Raw genomic sequence first — 26,418 nt, 5'->3', positions numbered from 1 at the left:
ATGAAGCGATCTAGCATTGCCTCGTTCGCTATTGACAACATTATTGCAGACTAGAGAATCATAAGGATTTAGACTCCAATTCAGGAGAGCACTTAAGCATGTGTTTAACTTTTAAGTGCATGCTGAGTTACCACTGACCTGGGGCCTTAGTTCCTCAGAAGAAAGAAGCATTTCAGAAAATGCATTGTTCCCTCCTGCATAAAATTAACTTGCAAATTTAATTGACTAATTTTATTATGTGTTTGACTTTCTAGTAATAATATTAGAGGGATTATCATTTATCTGAGAATATAATGGCTCCAGTGACTAACCTTAGTGTCACTAAAAAAAATGTAATACTGCTAAATATCTATGGTTTTATGGTAGTATTTAACATAAAATGGGTTAAAATGAAAGTTCATTTTTTAAATTACATATCTACTATTCAACAAGAGCATTGACTATAATTTCTTATACCCTTAACTGTTGAATGACAGAGTGGAAAAAGAGGCCTATTCTTCTAATCTATTTTAGACTGGTTTTAAAAATCAGGGAAAGACAGCTGCAATATGTGGAAAAGGATGGATATTTATTTTTCCATAAAATTACAAAATGTAGCTGGTTTAGAAGATTGTAACTTAATGTCATTGCTTAGAGGCATGGAGATTCCTGTTCGTGCCAGATCATTATTCTTCTTCTCTCCGCAACAAAAGATTAAAGAAAAACAATCAAAATTCATACAAGCATCTCAGACTAACATCATACACGTATAACAGCAAGAGGGGCAATAATGCCACACAGTACCTAACTTCTGTTGCATTGTCAAAAATGGACACTTCTCTTTTTCTTATAATTTAATCTTTTCAGAAGTAGGGAGAAATAGTGGGATTTGGCTGACAATTTCTTTCATTATTTCTTTCTTTTGTGTAGGGTAGGAAGGACTGTGAATCAGAGGAGTGGTAGATATGGGGCTGGCATCCGAGGGAATATATGTGCATTTATTTCCTGAGCAGTTAGAAGCAAGATTGCTGATCTTGAGAGCCAACTTTCCTTGCTACACAATGTTAAGAAGAATAAAACATTGATGGATGATATTTTTAGAGAGGTGAGCATGCCAAGCACAGGAAGGTCTGAAGTGTACAGTGTAGAAGATAGTTGTAGATGAAAGATAAGTTACTGTGGATAGCAAAGGGGGAAAAAAAGGCAGAGCCATCCAGAAGAGACTGTGAATATTGAAGTGCAATAGTTAAGACAGTTCCTCCATGTAAGCACTTGAAGGCAAAGCAAGCCTGCAGAAATTAACTAAACAAAATCAGTCACCCCATCAAACATGCCCCGACTCAAGAAGAGGAAAGAAATGGATATAACAAAAAGCAAGCATTTAAGTACATGTTGCGTGACTGTGTACTTGGAAATCTAAGTTTTACAGCGTGTAGTCTTGATCGTGCTTTTCTCAGTTTCCCTTCTGGAATCCCAAGTAGAATGGAGAACATCATAGAGGGACACACTCCTAACTGGAGTTGAAAAGCACCTGTTAGTTCTGACCTGTGTTGGAACCTGATGACAAAGAAGCAGGCTAGTGTCTTTTATTTAGGTTAACACAAACTGTAATAAAAGAGCAGCCATCCTGGAAACCCATGACAACTTTCAGAAAATGCACTAAAATAAACAGACCTGTCAGTTCCCAGACAGCAACTCAAATACACAGTGACAACATGCTATAACTGAAATTACTCAAACACTCTCATCCTTAAAGTCTCACACTCCCACTCCCAAATGCCCATCTCCTCAAAGGATTTCCATCCCTTGATAGCATTGGTACCTTTGGAGCTGCCATCCAAGACAGGAGACTGCCTCACTCCCAGGTTTCAAAAGTGCATGACTACCACATCTATCTGGGAGGAGTCACTTCTGATAGCTCAGCAGAGCACTGGTTCCAAGGGACACATGCTGCCCCATGAAGAATGGGACATCCTCTAAATCCTAGAGTTTAGAAGCATGGGAGGGGCCAGAGAAGCCTTCAAATAGCACCTTACAGGAGTAGAGGTCCAGCATGGTGATGTTCTGGGTGTTTTATCCCTGCCCATACCTTGCTGTAGCAGTTCTGGGAGTCTGAGCTGCTCCTCTGTCTCTTCCCAGGGCTGGGGGGTTAAAGGGGAGGTCCCAGTGTGTATGATGACCTTATGGAGGACTTCCTGCTGAAACCCAGGAGTGGGGAGGCTGAGTTACCCACTCCACCATGCTGTAACAACCGCTGCATTCTAAGGGCTGAGTCCATCCCAGAGAGTCTGAGCTGTTCCGCTTCTGCTACATCTTCTATATGGGCAAACCCAACTCTGCATGGAAAAAATCATAGGAAACTAAGAGTGGGCACAGTTATACATTGCTGTGTAGGAATCTCTCTTGCAGAGGATGATAGGGCCCTTGGACATGAATAGTATGCCAGATTACAAATGGGATTAGATGTTTAACTACTAACATAAACAATATTAAACTAATTGTGAGACTTGAGAGCAAGAAAGAATTGTCCGCATTCCCTGGGAAACAGGGATCTTGGAATTTCCCCCTCCTCTTCCTCTATTCCACTGGCTAGGAATCATCAGTTAGGTGAGAACATCCCAGACCTCTAAATTTCCTGCAACTGTGGCTGATTTTGATAGAACTTTTGTCATTCCTGACATCTTGGTTTCATCTTATCGGGTATATGAAATCACGAATTATTTAAGAACAGGATCTCAAAAGTCTGGCCAGGGTTCACCCATTCTTAACATATTGTAGGATTGCTGATTTCAAAGATTTTTCTTCTCCCTCTAAAAAACACAAACAAATCTCCTGTCATATTCTGAATCTGACAGAAAAAAAACTTGTGGCATGTGCACAAAAAATAAAAGAGCACTAATTTCTTTGGGGTTGGGGTGAGCGTAACGGGGCGGAGGAAAGGATAGATTCATAAGTGTAGTTTGATCTCAATATTTGGAGGGGCAGTTCCATTCAGGCTAATAGGGCTCATTGGGGAAGGGCAAATTCTTGCAGTTTGGGGTGCAACACCAGCCCTGCCCCTCCCCAACTATACCCATAGATAGATTAATTGGGAAACATACCCAATGTTAAGGGTCAAGTTTTGTACAAGGCAGTTTATGTGCAGGATTCCCAGTCTTCTTAAGTGCAATTTATGTTATTGAAAATCAGCCTTTAGAATTATGGAATAAAGGATATATTGAAAATGTGTCCTGATCCTGCAAACATTCATGCCAATGCTTAACTTTAAACACTCAAGTAGTCCCATTGACTTTGATGGGATACTTGCATGAGCAGAGTTCAGCATGTGCAAAATGTTTGTGGGATCTGGGTTCTGAGATGAAATCCTGTCCCCATTGAAGTCTCTGGGAGTTCTGCCATAGAAGTCAATTGGACCACGATTTCACCCTTAATTTGCAATTAACAGACATCATAGTCCTAGGAAGAGTGTTGTTGTTTTGGTAGCACTTCAATAATCTAGATATTACCTGGCCCTCAAGACACTGAAAGATATTTTTAGAAAATAATACAGAATTATTCTAACTCCTATTAATTTTCAGGAATAGAAGGACATGTGCAAAGTACAGACATTTGAGAGTAATATACTGGGAAGGCTGGCGAATAATGCTAAAATAGGATCAGTTTAAAATGACTGGAAGTAAACTGGCACATGATCTGAGAAGTAGCATGAGCAATAGTCAATGGTGATCTTCAGAAGTGATAGGGGAGAGGTTGTGTTTTTATTTTATTATTTTAATAAACAATGCACACAGAAGGCCTGAGGTTGGCTAGGTTTTTTAAATTCCGTTAGAGTTTTACTTTACCAAGGTCCGTGTGAAGTTTTGTTGTTGGTTTAAGTCTCTCAGATGTGATATATTTTCAGTCCTTAAATGAGGGAGTATAAGGATGTTGTATTTTCCTCCTAGTTGTTTCTAAGTAAGAGAGCTGTTTTTATTACCACATTTAACTTTGACAGATCCCAGTGTTTTACACAGTCAACTGAATTTGCCAACCTCTGTCAGGTATTTCTTGGTATTTGTGGTGAATGTAAACCTGGTTGTCGCTATTTTGCAGGAAAAACAGGGTAGACATATGAATTACCAAGTGTTTTCCATTGTTTTTTTTTTTTAAAAAATCCTTATCTTCTTCCTCAAGCCAACCTCCCCAACCCTTTCAGCCTACTTTATAGATCAAAAGGAAGCAAAAAAGGGCACAAAACCATCCCCTTTCCTGATCACTTTAAAAAGAAAAGTAATGAAGAAAGTAGTAGTGAAAATAGCAAAAGATTTGTACATTAAGGCCCTAAACCTGCAAGCTGCTCCACATGGGTGGATCTCTGCACCTATACAGATCAATTTCCAAGATCAGGGCCTAAAGGGTCACAAACTTCAAGGAACTGTTCAAGAAAAGGAACTGTAGTTGATATTGGATAGAAACTGAGACCCTCAGTTCGCTGTTCCATACAGACAGGAAAATTCATAGAACAATGGAATTTATAAATGGCAGGGAAAAAACACATATTAGAAGCAGCTGTAAAAATGTCTACTAAGCTCACACCTAGGGCATCATGCATACCTTTCAGTATTATTAGTGTTTGGGAGGAGAAATTAGGTAATCCAATGATTCTACAGGAGACATCAATTTGAGTTAACTAGTTTATTCAAATAACCAAAGGAAAGTCTCCAGTTGATTGGTAACCTCAGGTTTTTACCTTTGCCCCCACAACCCAGTCTTTTCCAGCACCATGTTGTGGATTGGAAAAGCTGGACTTTTAAAATGGAGGCCATGTCATGTGGGTGGCTGGCCCTCATTTGAGTGTTTCACTCCAATGTAGCAATATACATGTGTATAACAAAAAAAGACCTAACTTTTTTTCTTACAGTACCTATTGCATACTAAATTCCATTGCAAAGTATTTAAAACTCCTAGAAACTTACTGTTCAATCTTTTCCTGCTAGAAATGTTAGGCTTGTTTTACTTTCAGATTTCACCCCTTCCTGGCACCTACTTGTTGAATTCTCGTTTTAATGTGTTTTCTTTTATCATGTGGGACCATTTCACTGGTATTTTCTAGCAGAGGAAGGGCTCATCTGCTTTCATGGTTGAGAGGGTTTAAATTCTTTTCATGGAATCAGTATCACTTAACATAAAAAACTTTTCTAATTAGAAGGTGAAGAAATGGGAGACAAAACAAGAGGTTTGCCAGACTCTATGTAAAATAACAAGAGATGCATTTTTCCAGCAGGTAAGTCTCCACTATTTCTTTATTCCTATGCTGTTCTTATGTGGAGGGTAGAAGGATCGTCTGATGAACACTGTTGACAATGGGAGCCACAATTACAGACCTTTTCCAGCTAACACTTTATCTGGTGTATATTCATTTGCTGCAGTACATGTTGTGCCTGGTAGTTTGTAGGATCAGGTCCTATTAAGAATACAGTCCATTGTGATAATGTTGGAGGGTACAAATTGAAAAAGTACAGAGAAAGCAAGGTGGATAATAAGGGGCCCAGAGGTTAACTTCTAGGAAGTTAGAAAAATTAAATTTGTTAATTTAGTAAAGCGGAGATTACAAGGTGAAATAAATGGGTAATATCCTGAATTCTGTGATCTCACCTGTCAAAAGTACAGGTTTTTTCTATCTACTAATTAAATAATAAAGCTGTTCAAATTGTAGAGGAAAATAACTAATGTACTCTTTATTTACATGTATTCATACAGAATCAAAAGCCAGGCAACAGGATGAATAAAACACTTAAAATGTAATAGCAAACTCAACTTTGAATAGTTACTTCTCCTTAGTAAAAAAGAAACTACTAAGTAAAAGGGAACAAAACTTGTCCTGACTCAACTATTTTAAAACACTAAGGAATAGTGAACTGCCAGGGGCTGAAACAATGTTGCAGATGATAGACAGTCCCTTTATTTACAACATATAGAGTCTGAATCACAAAGTCTCTGAAGGTCCTACTCTTTGAAGATCTGTCACTTATGCTGGCTAAGGGTCAAAATCTCCTTTGTGAAAACAATGTAGTACTGTGTGCACTAGTGTCTGGATACGTGTCTTAGACAGCTATTCTCCTGATGACTTTCATGTTATGTCCACATGGGATACCTCACGTTGACCTCCAGCCAAATGCAGATAGTATCCAAGGAACTGGTGCAATTCCATCTTCTCATTCTGGTTTGCTAATTTCCTGGGGCCCAGTGGACTTTAATTTTTTTTCTTCCTCCTGACCAGCCCCTCATTGGGTCTGAATGGATAAAATGGTGTTCTTAATCAACTGTAGAGCTATCCACTTGAGACATGGGCCAACCTTGCCAGTGGCTTGCTCCAAATGCTAGAGTTCTCCTTGACCTACTTGCTAATAGTTAGCCAGGGCCCTTGTTGGCTAGCAAGAGATAGAGGTTAGTACTTTCACAACTCCCTTCTCCATTCAGAACAGCAATCTACCCTTCTAAAAGGCAATTGTCCTTTAAAGCAAAAGAGCCTCTCAAGTTCCATTACCTTGACTGGGATTTTCCTTGCAGACAGAGCTCCTTCATGAGCTGTATTTACCAGGCCACTTCCCTGGGCTGCCTTCTGCCACTCAGATAATTCTAGGATGGGGGGTGTCCAAGTACCTAGAGACTCATGGCAGCCTGAATACTAAAGTGGTGCTTTTCTGACCTTTCAATATTATGATTATTATCCGAATTACTGTGGCACCTAGGACCCCAGTGTGCTAGATGCTGAGGAAACACAACAAAAGATAGTCCCTGACCCAAAGTACTTCCTCAAACTCAACTCTGCTCACTGGTTGCAAACCTCCTGCTCAAATAGCAACTTATCACTGGACCCGTGGTTGTCTTCTGGGTATCTATGTTGTGTTCCTGACCAAAAGCCCTCCCTATTGACTCAAACCAATAGAGGGATCCTTTTTGTGACTTCCTCAGCTAGAATCTGATCTCAAGGTCACTGAAGTCAACTGAAGGATTTCTATCCATTTTCATAAAAAGAAAAGGAGTGCTTGTGGCACCTTAGAGACTAACAAATTTATTAGAGCATAAGCTTTTGTGAGCTACAATGAAGTGAGCTGTAGCTCACGAAAGCTTATGCTCTAATAAATTTGTTAGTCTCTAAGGTGCCACAAGCACTCCTTTTTCTTTTTATGGATACAGACTAACACAGCTGCTATTCTGAAACCTATCCATTTTCAATGGGCTTTGGATCAGGTCGCCAAACTGTTGGTCATGCAGCTGGCTCAAGCTACTACTTGCTGGCTTCAGGTGGCCTCTACAGTCAGCCCCACCATCTCTTTGAAACTGGTACTCCAATTTTGTTATGCAAATAACCCCGCATCTAATGTAGAAGGAAAGGGGAAAATATTTAGAAAATAGCCGCTAAAAACTCTCTCGTTTACTACAACCAAAAGAAAATTGCTGGTAGGAGGGAGGACTGAAAATCAGGTGGAGTTGGGCTCTAACAAGTTTAATAAGTTTGCCTCTGACCTATGTTACTGTTTTGTTTTTAGTTGTGCTGACAATGTGCTTGGCACTTAAACACAAAAAAACGCATAGTCCTCCAAATTTTATTATAATATTAAACACAGGACTGAAATACACGATGTAAAATGACAAGATTTTAAAAACAGGGTCTCTGTGTGGTATCTGGACCTTCCTGCTCTGAGTAACTCCTTCAGGCACAAGACTTATTTCTGCCTTTTCACCCTTTAGTCAAAGCTGTGTGATTTAAGATGACTTATTGAATTGAATCCCTACTGATTCTTCAACTTCATCTTAACTCCTAGCTTTCAAAAGTAAGAGACCCTGAATGTCAACTTCCCTAGTGACAAAGAAAACATGCCATCTTCAAATTTTTTTCTTTCTCATCTTACCTAGTTGTATTCTAGGATACTGCATGACATGCACACACCTTCAATGAGGTATAACATAACATGGATGTCCCAAAACTTTGAATTGAGCAAGTATTTTTTTTAAAGTACTTTTAGACTGAAGAGTTGTATGGCTTCATATTTGAAGTCCTATTAAGTGGTACTCTTCCATTTGAGTTCATACTGAGCTGACTTTCTAGCATGCTCACTGTGCTGCTGTAGGAGCCATAGATTTGATGAAGCTTAAATTACAAGGGGGCAGGACATTGCTTTGAAGTGACACTTCTGCAAAAGTGGAGGTATTTTAGTGTTCTGCCCATATCCCATCTTGTGTAATTACATTTGACCTTTCTAAACTTCCTCTTTAGTTCAACAATGTATATTCTTCACTTCCTGTCCTGAACTCTCACTGCAAAAGAGCTGCTTCATTCACCCTAGAAATGCATGTATTTCAGAGGTATGGAATGAGATTACATAGATATAGGGCTTAATTCAGCCCTGAATTACATCTGCTTTCTCCTGTGTTGGTGTAACCCATTAGCAAAAAACCTACCCAGCCTATTGTAGGGGGCCTGCATTTGGCCATAAACAGCCCGAAAATAGGGGCACTAGCTTAACTGGTTATGGCCAAGTTGTCTGGAGTACATGCTGACTGTACTTGAGTATATGCATCTGCTGGGTAACCACTGCTGGCTTGATTCCTGTGGAGTCCAGATTACAATTCATAGCTGCCCTCGGGAAGCTGGGGTGAAAACACTACCTACCCTTCTCTGACAGTGAATCCCCCATTAGACGACAGCAGCCCCTTCAGTCCTGGGGGTGCAATTTGCACTCCCTATGTCTTCAATGAATCAGGCTCATAGCGTGTAATGCATTTGACTCTTTGGGGGAAAGTCACTCTATAAATTATGTTGCATATCTCATTGCCACTTCCTGGACTGTTCTAGCTATGTAAATTTGTTTAAGATATTAGAATTAGCTAGAGAACTTTTTCTTTTGTGATCCTGGTTTCCTTGTTTGTTTGTTTGGTTTTTTTGCCTTGAAATTTGTCATCTCCTGATGTGACCATTATAGAAAATACTTAGAATATTAATAATTGTTGTTTGTTGTTGTTTATAGACTTTCCCTCCCTCCCTCTTGAAATTTCTTTCCTTTCAGACCTTTTTTTAAAGACACTTCACACATTTCTTTGCAACTTTCATTTCTCAACTAACCCTCTTTTTAACACTTATATTTATCCTTTAATATTACTAGTCTTCCTTTTTACCTGATTTTTTTTTTTTTGTATACCTCTTCAGTGCCCCAGAAGTTTTACTTTCTCTAACAGAAAAAGCTACTTCCACTCTTTTTAAATGGTCAGAAGAGAAGCTGAGGGAGCTCCACCCTGGGACTGAACATGATTGATAAGGGAATATTCCAATTAGAGTTTGGATAGTTGATGATAGTTTGGCATTTGGGCTGAAGTCAGGAGAGGATGTGAAGACTGATACTGTGAGAAAACAAAATAATTTGAAAGAACAAAGGGAAAACAAGTCTCTCTTGTAAAAGAGGCAGGAAAATAAGCACTGTGGTAGTGGGGAAAGAAGAAAGTCTAGAAAAGTAGTTTTAAGTTAGGTAAAATCTGATGAAGTGAGCTGTAGCTCATGAAAGCTTATGCTCTAATAAATTTGTTAGTCTCTAAGGTGCCACAAGTACTCCTTTTCTTTGTAAAATAAAAAGTAGCTTACAAATAAGCTTGACTAGTACTAAATCAAGCATGAAAAACAGCATGAACAAATATACAATGCTCATAATGAGTAGGACAAGTAACTTGCCTGGAATCAATAGTCCCATCAGCAAAATGGCAACAAAAAGCCTGCCATTAATAACACTTTTACCTGACCAGGATTTAGTTTGCAGACTTTTGTTTGTTTGTTTGTCAAAAAACTGGATCTAATACTGTTTCCTGTGGCAAGCCCCTAGCCAGCTCTGTGCTGATCTTTCATTTGTATAGCATCTTGCACAATGAGGGCTCAATCAGGATTGGGGTCTCTGAGAACTATGATATGCATGTTAAATTACAGTCTGTAGCCACTTTCTGACCAGTGATATGAAGCCAATTTTTATCTAATGGACTCCAATACTTACTCTATTAGGTAAACGTAGTAAATAAGGTATACTGCATCAGTCACTTGCTGTAATCCCAAAGGAAGCTGGACTTCTGGGTTAGGGAAGATAGACTGTGAGGAATAATTTGGTTACCTAAAGAAAGCTGACGTGGATTCACAAGAGGGTGATCATTCCTATCTTCAAGTGCAAAAGAATTCCTTGACCAAATGACACCGTTGATCAGCGGAAGATATAGTAGTCATTTATTTTGGATTTAAGCAAATATTTTGATGCAAACAACTAATTTACAGTGTGTTAACCAAATACTAAGTTTGTTCCCCTGATCCTGCAATTGGATCTACAGTATGTGGGTGGACCCTAACTTCAGAGGTTCACCTGCATGGATCTGATTGCAGGGCCAGGACCCTAAATATCAGAACTAGAATGAAACACACTTGGGATGGAAAGATTAGACCATCAGCAGTGGGATCATGAATGAAAGAGCATACAATAAACTGATAATACAAAACTGGAGGGAGGAATAGTCAATATAAAGGAAGAATTAAATGATTTGAGTAAACTAGCGCCATATGCAGAAGACGGGTAACAATTCAATATCAACAAATACAGTAAATATAAGCTAAGGACAGGTAAAACAAAACAAGAATTTTCTAAACAGCAGAAATTATTCAAGTACTATGTAACAAGTCATAACTGGAACATTATGTAAATTAGAGGTGACCTGTAAAGGGAGAAAATTGTTCCCTTTTATTAATGCCTTATGATATATAGCAGTGGTTCTCAACCTTTCCAGACTACTGTACCCCTTTCAGGAGTCTGATTTGTCTTGCATACCCCCATGTTTCATCTCACTTAAAAACTACTTGTTTACAAAATCAGACATAAAAATACAAAAGTGTCACAGCACACTATTTTTGAAAAGTTGCTTACTTATTTTTACCCTATAATTATAAAATCAATTGGAATATAAATATTGTACATACATTTCAGTGTATAGCATATTGTCTGTATGAAATTTTAGTTTGTACTGACTTTGCTAATGCTTTTTACGTAGTCTGTTGTAAAAATAGGAAAATATCTAGAAGAATTGATGTACCGCCTGGAAGACTTCTGAATACCCCTAGGGGTACGTGTACCTCTGGTTGAGAATCACTGATATACAGAATACCTAAATAGGTCTGGCACTTTTCCTCCTTTGGCTTGTGTCTTAAATTAGAAATTCAGGTCCTGTCAAGGATAGAAGAGTGTACAGTCTACATTACAAAAAATATTTATAGTTTGAAAGAGGGTGTCAGTAACATGTGCTGACAAACCGTAGCTGAACACTGTCTATAAGTATAGACATACAAACTACTCAACTCCACGTCTCATGTGTCAGCGTTAGTGTGAATTTTCCTCCCAATTTCAACTCGCATTTCCAGAATGTTATTCATAAGCTATAAAAAAATTATATACTCCAAATCATATTAACCAGCTAACTATATATTGGATGTATTGTTTAGCTTCCCAATAACAGATTCCAGGATGAAATACCAACAGAAAAAGCAAAACAAAAATAGAAATTCCAAAATGGAAAAGGTTTCTTCAGCACTTAAGAAAAATGGTTTTGGGAGTTTAACTGCTTATTGGTAAAACATTTAGGATAAAACTACAGAAGGAATTCTCAGCATGATAACTAAGTGAGGACAGTTAAGATTGGATATATTTCTGGAAATGTTCATTGACAGGGAAGGTGGAGATGGGAAAAGATCAGGCTATTTTCTGATTTAAGATTATCTCAAAAAAAGGAAAGTAGTACTTGTGGCACCTTGGAGACTAACAAATTTATTTGAGCATTACCTTTCGTGAGCTACAGCTCACTTCATCAGAAGCATTCAATAAGTTTCCTGTGTTCTGAGTAGAAACTACTATAGAGGTTAAGCCTCCCAGTAGGAAAGATGGCTAAGATCTGCAAGAAATATTAGGGCCCATTTAAAAGAAAGATATAGGGTATGTCTACACGGCTGGAGCCCAAACGTCTACATTGCAATTTTCTAGCCCTACAGCCTGAGCCAGTTGACGCTGGCCAGCTGTGGGTGTCTTGCTGCTGCTCCATATACTCCATGTCTCAAGATTCTGACCAGGTTTCTGGTCTTGCTATTAGCCTCAGTTTTTCAGGGATTCTCAGTATGACCTTTAGAAACTAAATGCAGAGATTCTAGGTCACTGCTGTGTACACAGCGTATCTTCAGGGTAAGTCTCTGTGACTTACATTACGTCAAAGCCTAGAAGCAGAGAAGTTTGGGGCCTCCTGGTGTATAGCACTGTTTTGTTAGCCTTCTAGGCTAGTGTGTTCCCTCTATGAAGAATTTATATGTGGTGGGGAGATGATGCATTGAGGTGTCCATCTTCCATATCCAATACCTATGACTCCTGATGTGTAATCAAGAGCTAAATATTATTAACACCACCTATGCCAGCATATCCTTATACAGTGTTTTACAGAGTAAAACACATTCCCTGAGTTTATAATCTAAGATTTCTAAAAAGAATAAGCCTGTTATGTTGAATTGCAGTTGACATATCAGGAATGATACATAAACAGCCTCAGGAGTTCCTCTTAAGTAAGCAATGTTGACAAAGGATTTAGGCAGAACAAGCAGAACATAACCCAGGGCTTCTATATGAACTTGCTTTAGCGGCCTCAAAGAGAACACTAAGCATTTAACATTTTATCATGCTTAACAAACAACTTTCCATACAAATATTAAATCTTATTTAGAAGACATTGTTTTGAATGGGTTGTATTTAATAGACGCAACAGATCAGCAAGTACTGCAGATGGACCTTTCTGGACTTAGATCTGAGGTGTCAACCAAAGGTGGATTTGTCAAAAGATGCACAATTTACAGTGGCAAACTCAGGATGTAAGGAATGCCTAGTGTGATTAACTCTGCTGTGAAATCTCTCTTGGCTTTGAGGTAAAATATGAAATTCAGTTGCTTTAGAGAATCAGTAACCATTTGGGAGCATCTGTTTAGGCTTTTAAGGAAACCATGAGCAAGTGAAGCATTTATAACACACGTGAGTTTCCCACCATCATGGAGTTTGAATGCTACAACAAAGGAGAACTGTACAGACAGGGCTTGTCTACTTAGGCCCAGCCATTTTAAAACGTCTGTTACTGCCACGTTAGGAATCTGTACCCTGTTAAATGAATGCGCTCCCGTGGAAACAAAGCCCCTGCTGCATTTCAACTGCGCTAACTTCTTTGCGGGTTTTTTGTGAGGCGCCGCCTCACGGGAGCTGCTGTCACAAGCTGTGAGTGACAACGCCAACGAGGGAGATTTCAAAGCCTGCTGCGGGAGAGCGGAAACGTCTCCCACGAAACGCTCCCCCGCCCCAGCCCCGCGGGGAAGGCAGCCGGCTGGAACCCGGGCCTGTCAACTCCCCGCACCGAGCGCGCAGCCTGAGGGGAGGCAGCAGCAGCTGGAGCTGGCTGCCCGGAGCGCTGGCTCCAAGGGTGTGAAGCCGTCAGGAGCCGCCGCCGCCGCCGCCCCCCCCCCCGAGGGAGCCCGGGCCAGGATCGGGGAGCGCTGCCCACGGGCTAACCCAGAAATATTCCGCTGAGCGGCCTTGGGCGCTGGACGCTCCCGCGGCCCAGAGCAGGCTGAGGGCCCAGCCGCCGAAAGCTCTCCGAGGAGCCCGCTCATTGTTTCTCTCACAAACCCAGGCAAACAGGAAGCCACCTCGGCGTGCCCCCCCCCTTAACGGAAGAGCGACAGGCAGGGCGGCCAGTGAGAGCGGCGGTGCTGGCGCAGCGCAGCCAATGGGAGCCTGGGAGAGCGGGAGGGCGGGAGTTCCGGACTGGCGGGCGGTGGTGGTGGTGTCGGCCGGGCCCCCTCTCCCGCTGCAAGCCCCACCTTTCGGCTTTCCCGCACCGTCAATCAAAATAGGAAAAAAAACCCGGAGCGGGCTCGGGCCGCCGCCGCCGCTTCAGCCCGTGAGCACAATAAGCATGTCCCCGGCGGCAGCCGCCTAGCCCCCGTCGGCGGGGCCTGTGTGCGAGCCAGCCAGCCTCCCGCCCAGCCAGCCGCTCGCACTCACACCATGACCGGTACGTACGCACAGAGCGAGCCGCCAGCGGGGCTCCCTGCCGCTCCTGGTCCGGCCCTGCGCTCCCCTCCGGCCCTGGCGCGTCTGCGTGTGAGCGAGGCGAGAGCGACACTGAGAGCAGCAGGAGGAGCAGGGGGAGGAGGGAGAAGAGGGGCAGGGGCAGCAGCGCGGGGAGGAGGAGGAGGAGGAGGAGGAGGAGGGCTCCGTGCGGGAGGGCGGGGGGAGCGCTGGGGTTAGGGGGGAAGGGAGGGGGTGATCTCTCCCGTCAGTGACTCTCCCCTCCCCCTCCCCGCTCGCCCGCAGCTCCCGAGAAGCCCGTGAAACAAGAGGAAATGGCTGCCTTAGACGTGGACAGCAGCAGCCACGGCGACTATCTCCAGCACGGCAACGGCGCCGCCTCGGCCTCCGCTGGGGCGGCCGCCCCCCAGGTAAGCGCAGGCCCGGCCGGGCCCCCTCCCTTCCCCCCGGGTGACACGTTGGGAGCGAGCGCGGGAGCCGGTGCCGCCGCTTCCTGTGCGCGAGGGTGAGGACGGGAGCCCGAGCCGCTGCCCCGCGCTAACCGCCACCCACTTTCTTTCTTTGAACCCGCCCACTGTGGGTAGGACACTCAGCCGTCACCGCTCGCTCTGTTGGCGGCCACCTGCAGCAAGATCGGCCCGCCGTCGCCGGAGGAGGATGAGGCCGCCGCCGCCGCTCACTCTGCCGGAGCGGTAAGTGCCCGCCCCGCCGCGCTCGCACGGCCTGCCGGGGGGAGAGAGCGCGCAGCCAGCCCGCCCGCCTGGGGGGAGGGACGGGACACACGGCACTGCCCGCCTGGGGGAGGGACGATGGCAGGGCCGACCTGCCAAGCGAGGGGTCCCCAGGCTCCCCTGCCTCTCCCGGAGGAGCGGGGCGCCCTGGGGGAGGCGGGAGGGTAACTACCCCGCCTCGTCTCTGAAAGTGGCGCGTTCTCCTACTTTAAACGGGGGGAGGCGGGAAATCCAACCCCCACCCCCTCTGAGACCAGCACAATTCCGCCCTCTCCTCCCCACAAAACAGAGAGGAATCTCCCCTACACCTGATCATAGCCAACCCCTTCTCGAGCTGTCAGCCTGGAACCTTTCACCGAACAATACCACAAAATGAAGGCTGGCTGAAAGGGAGGAGGCAGTTTCAGACTAAAATGGCTGTGTAGAAATGATCAGAGCACTGGAAACTAGCTGCCTATAGGTTCTCCTAGGTGCAGTTATTATGCGCTCAATTATAGACCAAGTTTCTACCCTTATCTCTCTGGTGGTGCTTGTTCGGAAAAGAGTCTTGATGATCTGGATCAGGTTGTAGACTAGAAAGGCATCCCTATAACACTTTCTGCTGTTAAACTATCTAAATAGCAAGATGCTGGTGGAGACTTTATATTTTTTTTTTAATTTTTATTTTTTAATTGGTCAAAGTGAATTAGTGAATTGTGTGTCTTTTTGATTATTAAGTTTTCTGATTTTTTTTTTATGTATAGTAAGAAATGTCTGCTTCAGAAGTTATACATTCTAAATTGACATATGACATCTATTACCATAGGTAAGGAGAGTTACTCAGGACTGGCATTGATGTAAAATAAATAATAGTGTGTTTAAGTACATCTTTCCAGTCATTAGGGAATAATACACACTACATGGGTAAATGGGTTTGCTAGGGTTTTAAAAGACTTGGTAATAATACAATAATGCTATCAAGATTTTATTAAATTATCTAAATGTTAAAAAGTTAATTTTTAATAGTTTGGTGTTCTCATGTATACATTTCAAAAGCCAGTAAACATTATTTCCACTTTACACAAGGAGAAACTGAGTCACAGCGGTCCCCGAGGTCACACAGTAGGTCAGTGGCTGAACTAGGAGTAGATCAAAATTCTCCTAGTCCTTTGGCCTGTTCACTACTGTGTGCTTGTCTCCATTTTAATAACCTCTTTTAACTATAAATTAGTTGCAACACAATATATAATACAGGACTTGCTTTTTAAAGGTTTTTAGGTTGCTAAGTATCCTTAAAAATCTGATTGGTAGTTCCAAATGTACAAGGTGCTTTGCAACAGAACTGCCATGAAGATGCATATTGGAAATATGATGGTGTTAATACAGCTCTTCTCTATGTGTATACTTTAACAAGTCTACCACTACTTTACCTCTTTGGAGAGGGGATGTTTTGGGAGGTGTGGTGGTATTTGTACAGTGCTTAGCACAAACAAACCTGATTCCTCATTGGGACCTTAGGTGTGATATCACAGTGTAGATAATACCGGTTTCAGAGTAGCAGCCGTGTTAGTCTGTATTCACAAAAAGAAAAGGAGGTCTTGTGGCACCTTAGAGACTTTAAGCAGACTTCACTGTATGCATCCGATGAAGTGAGCTTTAGCTCACGAAAGCGTATGCTCAAATAAATTTGTTAGTCTCTAAGGTGCCACAAGTCCTCCTTTTCTTTTTGTAGATAGTACCGATAACCTTTAATTATCAATATATAATTATCAATATTATTCATTTTTAAGTCTTTAGCTCTTTCCCTTTTTATGTGCATTTTTTAATTTTTGTTTTTCTAGTAGATAGCTTTCCTGGGCAAGATCCACCAATTTAGGAGGGACTAAAGCTTTGATTTGAAACAAAAAATGTGCACTCTTGCAGCATTTTTCAAGTTTGCAGACAGACCATCCCATCATTTGGTACCAAAGTTTTCAATTTAGGAGAGATGGGGAAAGAAGCTGAGTTAAATTTCTACTTCCTTTTGGATGATCAAATAGTAGCAGAGGCCATAGTGATTGCTTTTTCTTAATGAGCATCTGGCCAGGAGGTTGTGATCGTTACATAAGTTTTGCTACTGGCATTTATGCTGCCTCTAGTTTGGACTCTGCAATGGGTTCTGAATGAGGCTATACCATAAATCCATTCAAAAGCTGAATCAAATGTAGAATGAGGTAGCTCACTTGTTAAGTAGAGTATTTCACCATGGGCATATAACACCAGTGCTTTGTGATCTACCTGTTGGTTTCTGGATTGGGTTTATGTTTGGTTTTTGACACGGAAAGTCCTGAGCAGTCTGTGACTTGGTTATCTGAGAATCTTTCTCCCCGTGCCATACAGCTACAACTTCGGTTAGCTGAGACACTTGAGTTGGAACCCCTTCCATATGAAAGCTGCCTGCAAGGTCTGTGAGGGCTTCGCTTTTTTGGAGTTAAAGGCATATCTATCTGGTAGAAAACAGCCCAAATTTTTTGGCCTTCCTGGCACGGTGTAAAGGCTGTCTTCCCTTTTTTGGGAATTTTAGGTGTGGGAAACTTTGATGTAGTTCCTGACATCACTTTACACACTTGTTTAACTTTTAAGCTTCTGAGTAGTCCAAGTGAAGTCACTGTACTATGTGGTGCTTGAAGTTGAGCATGTGCTTGAGTGTTGGCAGGGATATTGACTTGGTTTAACAATAGGTTTTTGTTAAACTAGAGTTTTATGTTTTAATGGTCTATTTTTGTTTTAAAATGGTTTTGATATTTTTTATTTGATGGCAAGAGTGCACATAGCCCTGGAAGGTTCTTTAGTTTTGCTTGTTGGGATTTAAATAAACATTGGTAGTGAGATTAGGGCAGCGGTTCTCAAATCTTTATATTGATGACCCCTTTCACACAGCAAGTCTCTGATTGTGACCCCCCCTTTAAATTAAAAACACTTTTTTATCTTTAACACTGTTATAAATGATGGTGGTGAAGTGGAGTTTGGGATGGAGGCTGACAGCTCACGAGCCCATATGTAATAACCTTGTGACCCTTAGATTGAGAACCCCTGGATTAAGGGGTAGGGAAGGTGAGAAGAAAGGAGGAACAAAGTCGTGGAGGAGAGGGAAGGAAAAGAAGAAACTGACACTTGGACTAGAAAAGAGATTCAATAAATTCTTGTCTCAACTAAAAGAGTTGCACGTGTAACAAAATCGGTTTTTAATCTAGCTATTAAACCAATGCAAACCCCTCATGTAGACACACTTTAACTATTAACCTTTAGGCAAGAGTTAAACTGGTTTAAATGTGTCTACATTAGGAGTTTGCACTGGTTTAACTACTGTATATAATCGTTCATTAGCCAATTCGTTTATAAGCTGACCCCCCAAGATGGATAGGTAAAAATAGTAAAAACTGTGTGATCCTTTCGTAAACCGACCCTATATTTCAGGGGTTGGCAAACTTTGGCTCCCAGCCCGTCAGGACGTTTTGTTTACCTGGAGCGTCGGCAGGCACGGAGCACTCAGTTCCCTGTGGCTGCAGTTTGCCGTTCCCAGGCAATGGGAGCTACGGGAAGTGGCATGCCACTTCCCGCATCTCCCTTTGGCTGGTAACAGCAAACCACGGCCACTGGGAGCTAAGGGGCTCCGTGCCTGCAGACGCTCCAGGTAAACAAAGTGACAATGTATTAGATATTCAATTCAATGATTTCATAGAGTTTAAAATCATCAAATTATGGTGTAGACCCATTTATAAGCTGACCCCTGCGCTTTGGTGCGTCACCTTTTTACCAAAAATATTCGACTTATGAACGAGTATATATGGTAGATAAGTCAATTTTAAGTCTGGTTGCACTGGTGCAACTCTTGTTAAGTGAACATAAGAACAGGCATACTGGGTCAGACCAATGGTGTATCTAGCCCAGTATACTGTCTTCCTGACAGTGGCCAATGTCAGGTGCTTCGGAGGGAGTGAACAGAACAGGCAATCATCGAGTGATTCATCCCGTCATCCTTCCAGTTTTTGGCAAACAGAAGCTAGGGACACATCCCTGCCCATCCTGGCTAGTAGCCTTTATGGACCTATCCTTCATGAACGTACCTACTTCTGTTTTGAACCCTGTTGTAATTTTGGCCTTCACAACATCCCCGGCAAAGAGTCTCACAGTTTTGACTGTGTGTTAGATCAGGGGTCTCAATCTTTTTCTTTCTGAGCCCCGCCAACGTGTTATAAAAACTGAACGGCCCAGCTGTGCCACAACTTTTTTTCTGTATATAAAAGCCAGGGCTGGCGTTAGGGCAGGGACGGACAAACTTTTTGGCCTGAGGGCCCCATCGGATTTCCAAAATTGTATGGAGGGCAGTTAGGGGAGGCTGTGTCTCCCCAAACAGCCAGGCATGGCCTGGCCCTCACCTCCTGTCTGACATCCCCGCTCCTCTCCCCCCCACACCTGACTGCACCCTGCCACCCCATCCAACCCCCCATCTCATTCCTGACTTGCCTCCCGGGACTCCGCCCCATCCAACCACCCCTTCTTCCTGTCCCCTGATTGCCCTTGGAGCCCCTGCCCCTGACTGCCCCTCACTGCCCCATCCAACCCCCCCCCTTCCTGACTGCCCCCCTGGAACTCCTGTCCCATCCAACTCCCCTGTTCCCTGACCTCTGATCGCCCCGCCCCCTATCCACACCCCTGACCACCCCCACCCCCTTTCCAATTCCCCTGCCCTCCATCCAATGCCCCCAGCCAGAGCACCGCTGCTCTGCAACTGCGCTGCCCGGCTGCCCAGAGCATTGCGCCAAGGCTAGGCAGGAGCGAGCCCGGAGGGTCCCATGGGCCGTAGTTTTCCCACCTCTGTGTTGGGGGTAGCAAGGAGGGCAATTGCCCAGGAAGCATTGTGAACCTAAGTTGCTCAGGCTTTGGCTTCAGCATTGGGTGGTGGGCTCAAGGTCCTGAGCTGCAGTCCCATGCAGTGGGGCTTCAGCTTTCTGCCCTGGGCCCCCTAGTGAGTCTAATGCTTGGCAGACCCACTGAAACTTACTTGCAGCCTCTGAGGTGGCCCTGGGACCGTGGTTGAGAATCATTGTCTTAGATAGTAGTGGAGGGAAAGGAAGCCAGGAAAGTATGGAGGACTGGTAAATGGTATTTGGCCAGTAAATTGAATCTCTATAGTTGGACCAGTATTATTTGATAAACAGTATAAACCTGGCAAATATTGGTCAGTTGTTTGTATGTTCATTCAAACCTAAGGTACGCTTCAAAAAAGTATCAGTAGAAAGTTGACAATGGTAAAACAGTATGAACCATATTGAATGTATTCTGTCAAATTGCAGAGAAACATGCCTTTCAGTGGGGTCTAGCAGCATGGGCTAGTATGTTGAATTCTTGAGCTAGTAGCTGTTGGGTAAACTTTTCAATTTCTGGTTATTTTTAGGCATATCTGTTACTCCTCAAACATATCAATGCATCTTAAATTAACTCTCCTCCGTCCAGTGAGGTAGAGAAGCATTAACATTCCCATTTTACAGTTGGGGAATCTGAGGCATAGAGATTTTTCTCTCTTTGGCCTTGTCTACACTAGGAAAATCAATTATTGGTATGCTCTCCCCCATGAAATGTGTATCCATGCTACCCACTATGATTATCATAAGGTTTGTCCCTGTGTCTGCATTAGAGCTGCTTTACACTGATTTCCAGTGGGGAGGCTATCACTTTTGTGCACTTCAAATGACAAACACGTTTGCCAACCTAAAATTGCCAACCCCCTGTGCCTCCCTGCCATACCCCTTCCTCCCAGTTGCTACCTCCTGTAAAATGTGCTATTTGGCCCCTGCCCAACAAATGTCTCCTGGGCATGTCTGGGGAATTAAGGTAATATGATAGGCGGCAGAGTGGGTACTCAGCTAGTGGAAATAAGAATGCTGGCTGACTGAGAGATTTGTCCGTTCTGACAATGGTGGGAGCTGTCAGAGTTGACTGTCCCATTTGTGATTGTGAATTGCATCTGCTGCTCTGATTCAAGCTATACTATTTCTTCCTTCTGCAAACTTTTGAGGTAAGTTACACTCATGGTTCCCAGCAATGTTTTTCCATGTATTAAAGGGTGAAAAGTTGGTATAACTTCTGTAGTGTAGACAAGGCCTTTATTTTATGTTCCTCTGACAAAGTGGGGTGACAGTGTCTTCCTGAAAAACATTAGACTGACTAGTTTAAGGTTATTATGGCATAGGTTGATCCATAGAACTAGCCATCGATGCTTTATGCCATCTGAAAACGTAGACGTGTTAAATTCTAACTGAGATGACATGTTTAAAATCATGTTAGAATGAATTTGGGGAAGAGGTCTGGTGGGAGAGAAAATCAAGATAGTAATTGAAGTGAGAGGATTTTAAGGTTCTGTATTTTGCAACCTAACAAGAAATGTATGCTTAAAACCATTGGACAGGTGAAAGTTCCTCTTTTACAATTTTATAAATAATTCACTTCTCTCCCAGATGGTGTACAAGAAATCAGATCTTAAAATGCTCATTGGTTCCCCGTTCTGGTAGTGTTTTCTTGGTAAAAAGAAAAGGAGTACTTGTGGCACCTTAGAGACTAACAAATTTATTTGAGCATAAGCTGTAGCTCACGAAAGCTTATGCTCAAATAAATTTGTTAGTCTCTAAGGTGCCACAAGTACTCCTTTTCTTTTTGCAAATACAGACTAACACGGCTGCTACTCTGAAACCTGTTTTCTTGGTACTTGCTCAGAACTAAGTACAGAAGTCCTGGAGCTTCCACTAGTGTAACTTTCATTCCCTTTCTTTTAAAGATGACCTTTCAAAGACTAAGTCTTGTTGCTTCCTTTGATTTTTAAGATGGTTGGTGTTTTAAAAGGTTTTCTGTTCGTTTTTTATTAAATATATAAACATCAAGGGCATAAAGGCAGGTCTTCTCTTGCAGTATTGAAACACTAGTGGGGAGGTACAAGATGTCTATGTGAGTTCTTCATACCTTAAATGAAGGGCTAATGCTATCGAATCAAAACAAAAAGATTAATTCAAAAGGATTCTTCCATCAACCTTACGCTGTCTATAGTCGGGGTTAGGTTGACGTAACTATGTCACACAGGAGGAGAAATTTTTTACAGCCCTGAGTAACATAGCTAGGTAAGTTTTAGGTGGAGACCGGGCCTTAGCTTAAAGGGACTTGAATGTCTAGTGTTTTTTACCCCCCCCCCCCCAAAAAAAAAAGTTAAGCCTCCTAGCCTGCCCTGTATCTCAAAGAAACAGAAAAGGCAGATTTGTGTCCTTTTTTATCTTTACAGGTGACCTTTAAGGGAGATTGTTCACTTGAATTACACATTCTTAAACATAATGTATAAAATTGTAATATCCTTCTTAAAAAAAAAAATTTCAAACAATTCAAGATGGCATTTTTCCTTTTAAAGTCTTAAACTTGATACACTGCTCACTTGTTTCGGTGCGCTTTGTGGGGAAAAATGAGCATTAGGATGAGTTAAGTGACCTTTCTTGGTCATTTATATATGATTTTAAACATTTAGAGTATCTTGAATGATTTCCTCTCCCTCATTTTCCTGCCCAGACAGTTACAACACTGCAGGGAGCAGGGCCAGTATGGCAAAAATGTGGCTGTCTGAAGAAGCTGGAGCAGAAGACTGACCTTGCTGGGGTGGGCGCTAGAGCAGAGAAAGGATCCCCCATCCAAGGAGAGACTCCATAGCTTTAGTGAGGAATGCTCCTCTGGGCAGCCCACATAAGGGAGTGGATGGGAGATACATAGGGTAGGGAGAGGAGATTACCACCAAGGAACTCAGAGCAGTTAAGGGGATAAGGGTGAAACCTGTCAACCTCTCCACCACACAGAACTGCCCAAGACAGTTGGGCAAGTCTCGAATCGGTATATGATGCCCGTTTTCCCTCCTCCACTGGAAGCTGGAGCAACCTTGGAATTAGGAAAAACAGTGTTGGTTGTTGGCCCTGAGTGCTCTGCTGCTGCTGCCGCCACTGCTTGGCTGAGATCTGCTAGTGGCCCCACTGTGCTAAACCCCTCGCCCTGTCAAAGGGCCACTGATAGTGTAGTGCAGAGGTTCTCAAACTTCATTGCATTGTGACCACCTTCTGACAACAAAAATTACTACATGACCCCAGGAGGGCGGAACGAAGAGTGAGCCCTGCCACCCCAGATGAGGGGGGAGAGCAAAACTGAAGCCCAAGGGCTTCTGCCTTGGGCGGGGGACATGTAACCTTAGCCTTGGGTGGTGGGATTTGGGCTTGAGCTTCAGCCTTGGGCGGAGGGGCTTGGGCTTCAGACTTGCTGGGGCCCAGGCCAACACCATCCTTAGTGACCCCATTAAAATGGGGTCATGAACCACTTTGGGGTCCCAAACCACAGTTTGAGAATGCCTGGTATAGTGGGAGTGCTTCTGGACAGAGTTACCAGCAGAGTACTCGAGGCCATGCTTGCTACCTAGCCGCGCTGTGTTTCTTGAAGGGGACGCATGTGTGCACCCCTATTATTGTAGCTTTCATATTGGAGGAAGGGTGCTAGTCCATCAACCCTTCCCCCACAATTGTTCTAGGTTACCTCTTGGGGATAGAGGTCATCTTTTAAACTTGTGCACCTCCCCTCCCCCACCATTTGACTTAGGGTTGCTGCAGCCTCTCTTTTTTAAAAAAACAAAGTTAGTCATCCTGACCATCATTCTTATAAGAAGGGACTTCAGTAAGGAGAACCTCACCTCAGTGGAGAGCACCTTTCTATAACAAGCTTTTTGCAATTCCCAATAGATAAAATAAGTAATCAAAAGACAGAGCAGGCAGCAGTCATAACATGTCTCCCTCCTAAACACTGATAACTCCCAAAGGACACTGACCTTTTCAGGTGGGTTTACCGTTTGGTTCTTCCTCCTCTGTCACTTTTTCCCTGGCTGCTGATTTTGCTCCCTCTCATTTCTGTGCTTCACTTTCTGATGCTCAATTTAGACTTTTGCCAGCTTCCTATTAACTTCCCTCATGTCCTGTTCCCTCTTGGCAGAAGTGGGTTCTGCTGCAGACACTATACTTTCCTCAGACCGTTGTCCCTCCCTCCCTCTCAACAGATGTGGAATCTTTGCACGCTGACATTCTGCACCTTCTCTTCTGAAAGGGCAACCCTCAAAGCATTCTGCTTGCTGAGTAGCTGTTGATAGAGAAGGGACCATCACTCTCTGCACCTTGTTCAATATAGCCCAGATGTTGTTAAGACCTTGAAGGCAAACAGTGTGTTATTTAGGATTGAATCTTTGAGCTCAATAGTAGTCTTAGTCTAAATTAGACATTGCTTCTTTAGGTCAGTGGTAGGATTTATAATTATTAACATAATTTAGCCCCTGCCCAGCTTGGGAGTGCAATAGGATCTGTTACCTCCAGAAGAGATGGCAAGGTACAGTTCCAAGAACTGCTGTACCAACTCTGTGGTCTGTAAGAAAAGGGCAAAATTATGACAGGAATAGTAGAGGACTAGTCAAGGGTGGGGAAAGCTGTCAAACATCCGTCTCCACCATGGTAGCTCAATCTGCTGTTCTGATATTAGCAAATTGGGATAGTAGCCAGAAGCTCTTTTTTCTGCCCCTCCCTGCTCATGGTTTGCGTTGCAGTTGGTGATAGAGCCAAGCAGGAGCAACACGCTTGGCTAGCAGATGTTTCCAGGAAGCATCTGCTAGCCAACCACACACCATGTATGGCAGGTTTGCTTCAAAGCTCCCTGCCTGGAGATCCTCATTTGTTCTGTAGTGCGACTAGTAGACCTTGTTATTGGAGAGGGGTAGTGTTGAGAGCCAAAACACTTGAAAAGAGGGAAAGAATTTCAGGGGACTGCAGAAAGTTGGGGAGCTTCTTGTACAAGGCGGGTGTGTGCTCCCAGCATAAGGAAAAAGACAAAAGCCACTGGACCTGGTGAGGGGAAAAGATAGGTGTTTGGGGCATGGCACTCCTATATTGCATAGCAGGTGGGTCTGGTTTGAATTAGTGCTGGAGGAGAGGTTTTCATGTATAGGTACACTACTGCTTACTAAGCTAAACTCTGTTTGTAGCCTTGGCAAGTATAGTAGAACCGCAGAGTTATGAACACCAGAATTATGAACGTGACTGATAAACCACACACCTCATTTGGAACCGGAAGTATGCAATGAGTCAGTAGCAGAGACAACAACAACAAAAGCAAATACAGTGCAATACTGTATTAAATGTAAACTGCTAGAAAATAAAGGGAAAGTTTAAAAAAAAAATTGACAGGGTAAGGAAACTTTGTTTGTTTCATTTAAATTAAGATGGTTAAAAGTATCATTTTTCTTCTGCATAATAAGGTTTCAAAGCTGTAGTAAGTCAATGTTCAGTTGTTAGCTTTTGAAAGAACAACCATAACGTTCTCTTCAGAGTTAGAAGTTACGAACAACCTCCATTCCTGAACTGTTTGTAACTCTGAGGTTCTACTGTAGTGCTATTCCATACGCAACTTTCTCATTGACTTATTTAGGCTGCTAAGTTAGGGTTTGCTGCAGCCTCAGTCATTTTGTTGTTGTTCTTTGCCTTGCTCTTCCAACAGATAATAACAGTGAATAATAGAATGATTATTTTTTAATTAATGCAGAACAGGAGATCAGTTTGCTTCTCTTGCTCCAGAGATTTACCCACAATTTTTTTCAGTTCTTTTTATATTGTTTACTGCACCTTTGGCAGTAACTTTGGAATAGATACTGTCTCTACGTCTTGATAGTTTTGTCTGTTTTTAGAATAATCATCTATATATTTTTCATAGCATTTCAGCAACCAAGGATTCCCTTAAAAGTGATACAGTAATAGAAAATTATGGGGTTAACTAGATAGCAGAGGAAAGCTGCGTGTGATATGACTGGTAGGGGAGGGTCGTGCATTGTGCTTTGCTTGGCAGAAATTCTTCTCGTCTCTTAAGTAGTGATGTTGAAAGACTGAAAGAGCTTAAATCTTGTCCTTTTCGCAAAAAGGATTGTATCTAATGCAGGAAAAACAGTAAAAGGTTAAAGCGGGGTGGGGGAGTCTGAATATTGGATCTGCCTTTTTTTCTCCCTGCTCCCTAAAGCCAAAAAATCGGAGGGTTTGCTTCTGAGAATAGTAGATACGCTTTTTCTTGGAAACTTCCAAGTAGTTTATTTCTACTAAGGACAAAAATACAAGTTTTGATTTGTATGTAAAAAATTATTCTCTAAAATTGACATTGCATGACAGTTTAGGTCAAAAATGTAGGTTTCATTATTGGGAAGGAGGCTTACAAAATCGAATAAAACTATTTCTACTAGGGCTTTAAATTAATGGTGATTAACTCAAAACAAATTAACACAATTAAAAAATCTCTATTAATCTTAGTTTTAATCACACTGTTAAGAGAATACCAAATTAAATTTATTATAAATATTTTGGATATTTTTCTACATTTTCAAATGTTGATTTCCGTTACAACGCAATACTAAATGTACAGTGCTCACTTTATATAATTTTTATCACAAATATTTGCACTGTAAAAATAAAAGAAATAGTATTTTTCAATTCACCTCATACAAGTACTATAATGCAATCTCTTTATTGTGAAAGTGCAAC

General features: G+C 42.5%; 1 protein-coding gene across 1 annotated transcript in view; it reads left to right on the top strand.

Moving 5' to 3' along the window:
- Positions 1 to 13,226: 13,226 nt before the first annotated feature.
- The window catches only part of SP3 (Sp3 transcription factor), a 35,869-nt gene continuing 22,677 nt past the window's right edge, over positions 13,227 to 26,418 (top strand). The window contains exons 1-3 of the mRNA XM_038421424.2: positions 13,227 to 14,076; positions 14,379 to 14,503; positions 14,678 to 14,785. Of these exons, the coding sequence (XP_038277352.2) occupies positions 14,070 to 14,076; positions 14,379 to 14,503; positions 14,678 to 14,785 (240 nt within the window). The 5' untranslated portion in view covers positions 13,227 to 14,069. The remainder of the gene's footprint in view (positions 14,077 to 14,378; positions 14,504 to 14,677; positions 14,786 to 26,418) is intronic.

The sequence above is a fragment of the Dermochelys coriacea genome, chromosome 11 (genome assembly GCF_009764565.3).
Source record: "Dermochelys coriacea isolate rDerCor1 chromosome 11, rDerCor1.pri.v4, whole genome shotgun sequence".
NCBI classification, from domain to species: Eukaryota; Metazoa; Chordata; order Testudines; family Dermochelyidae; genus Dermochelys; species Dermochelys coriacea.
This window is presented reverse-complemented; position numbering and strand designations above follow the sequence as displayed.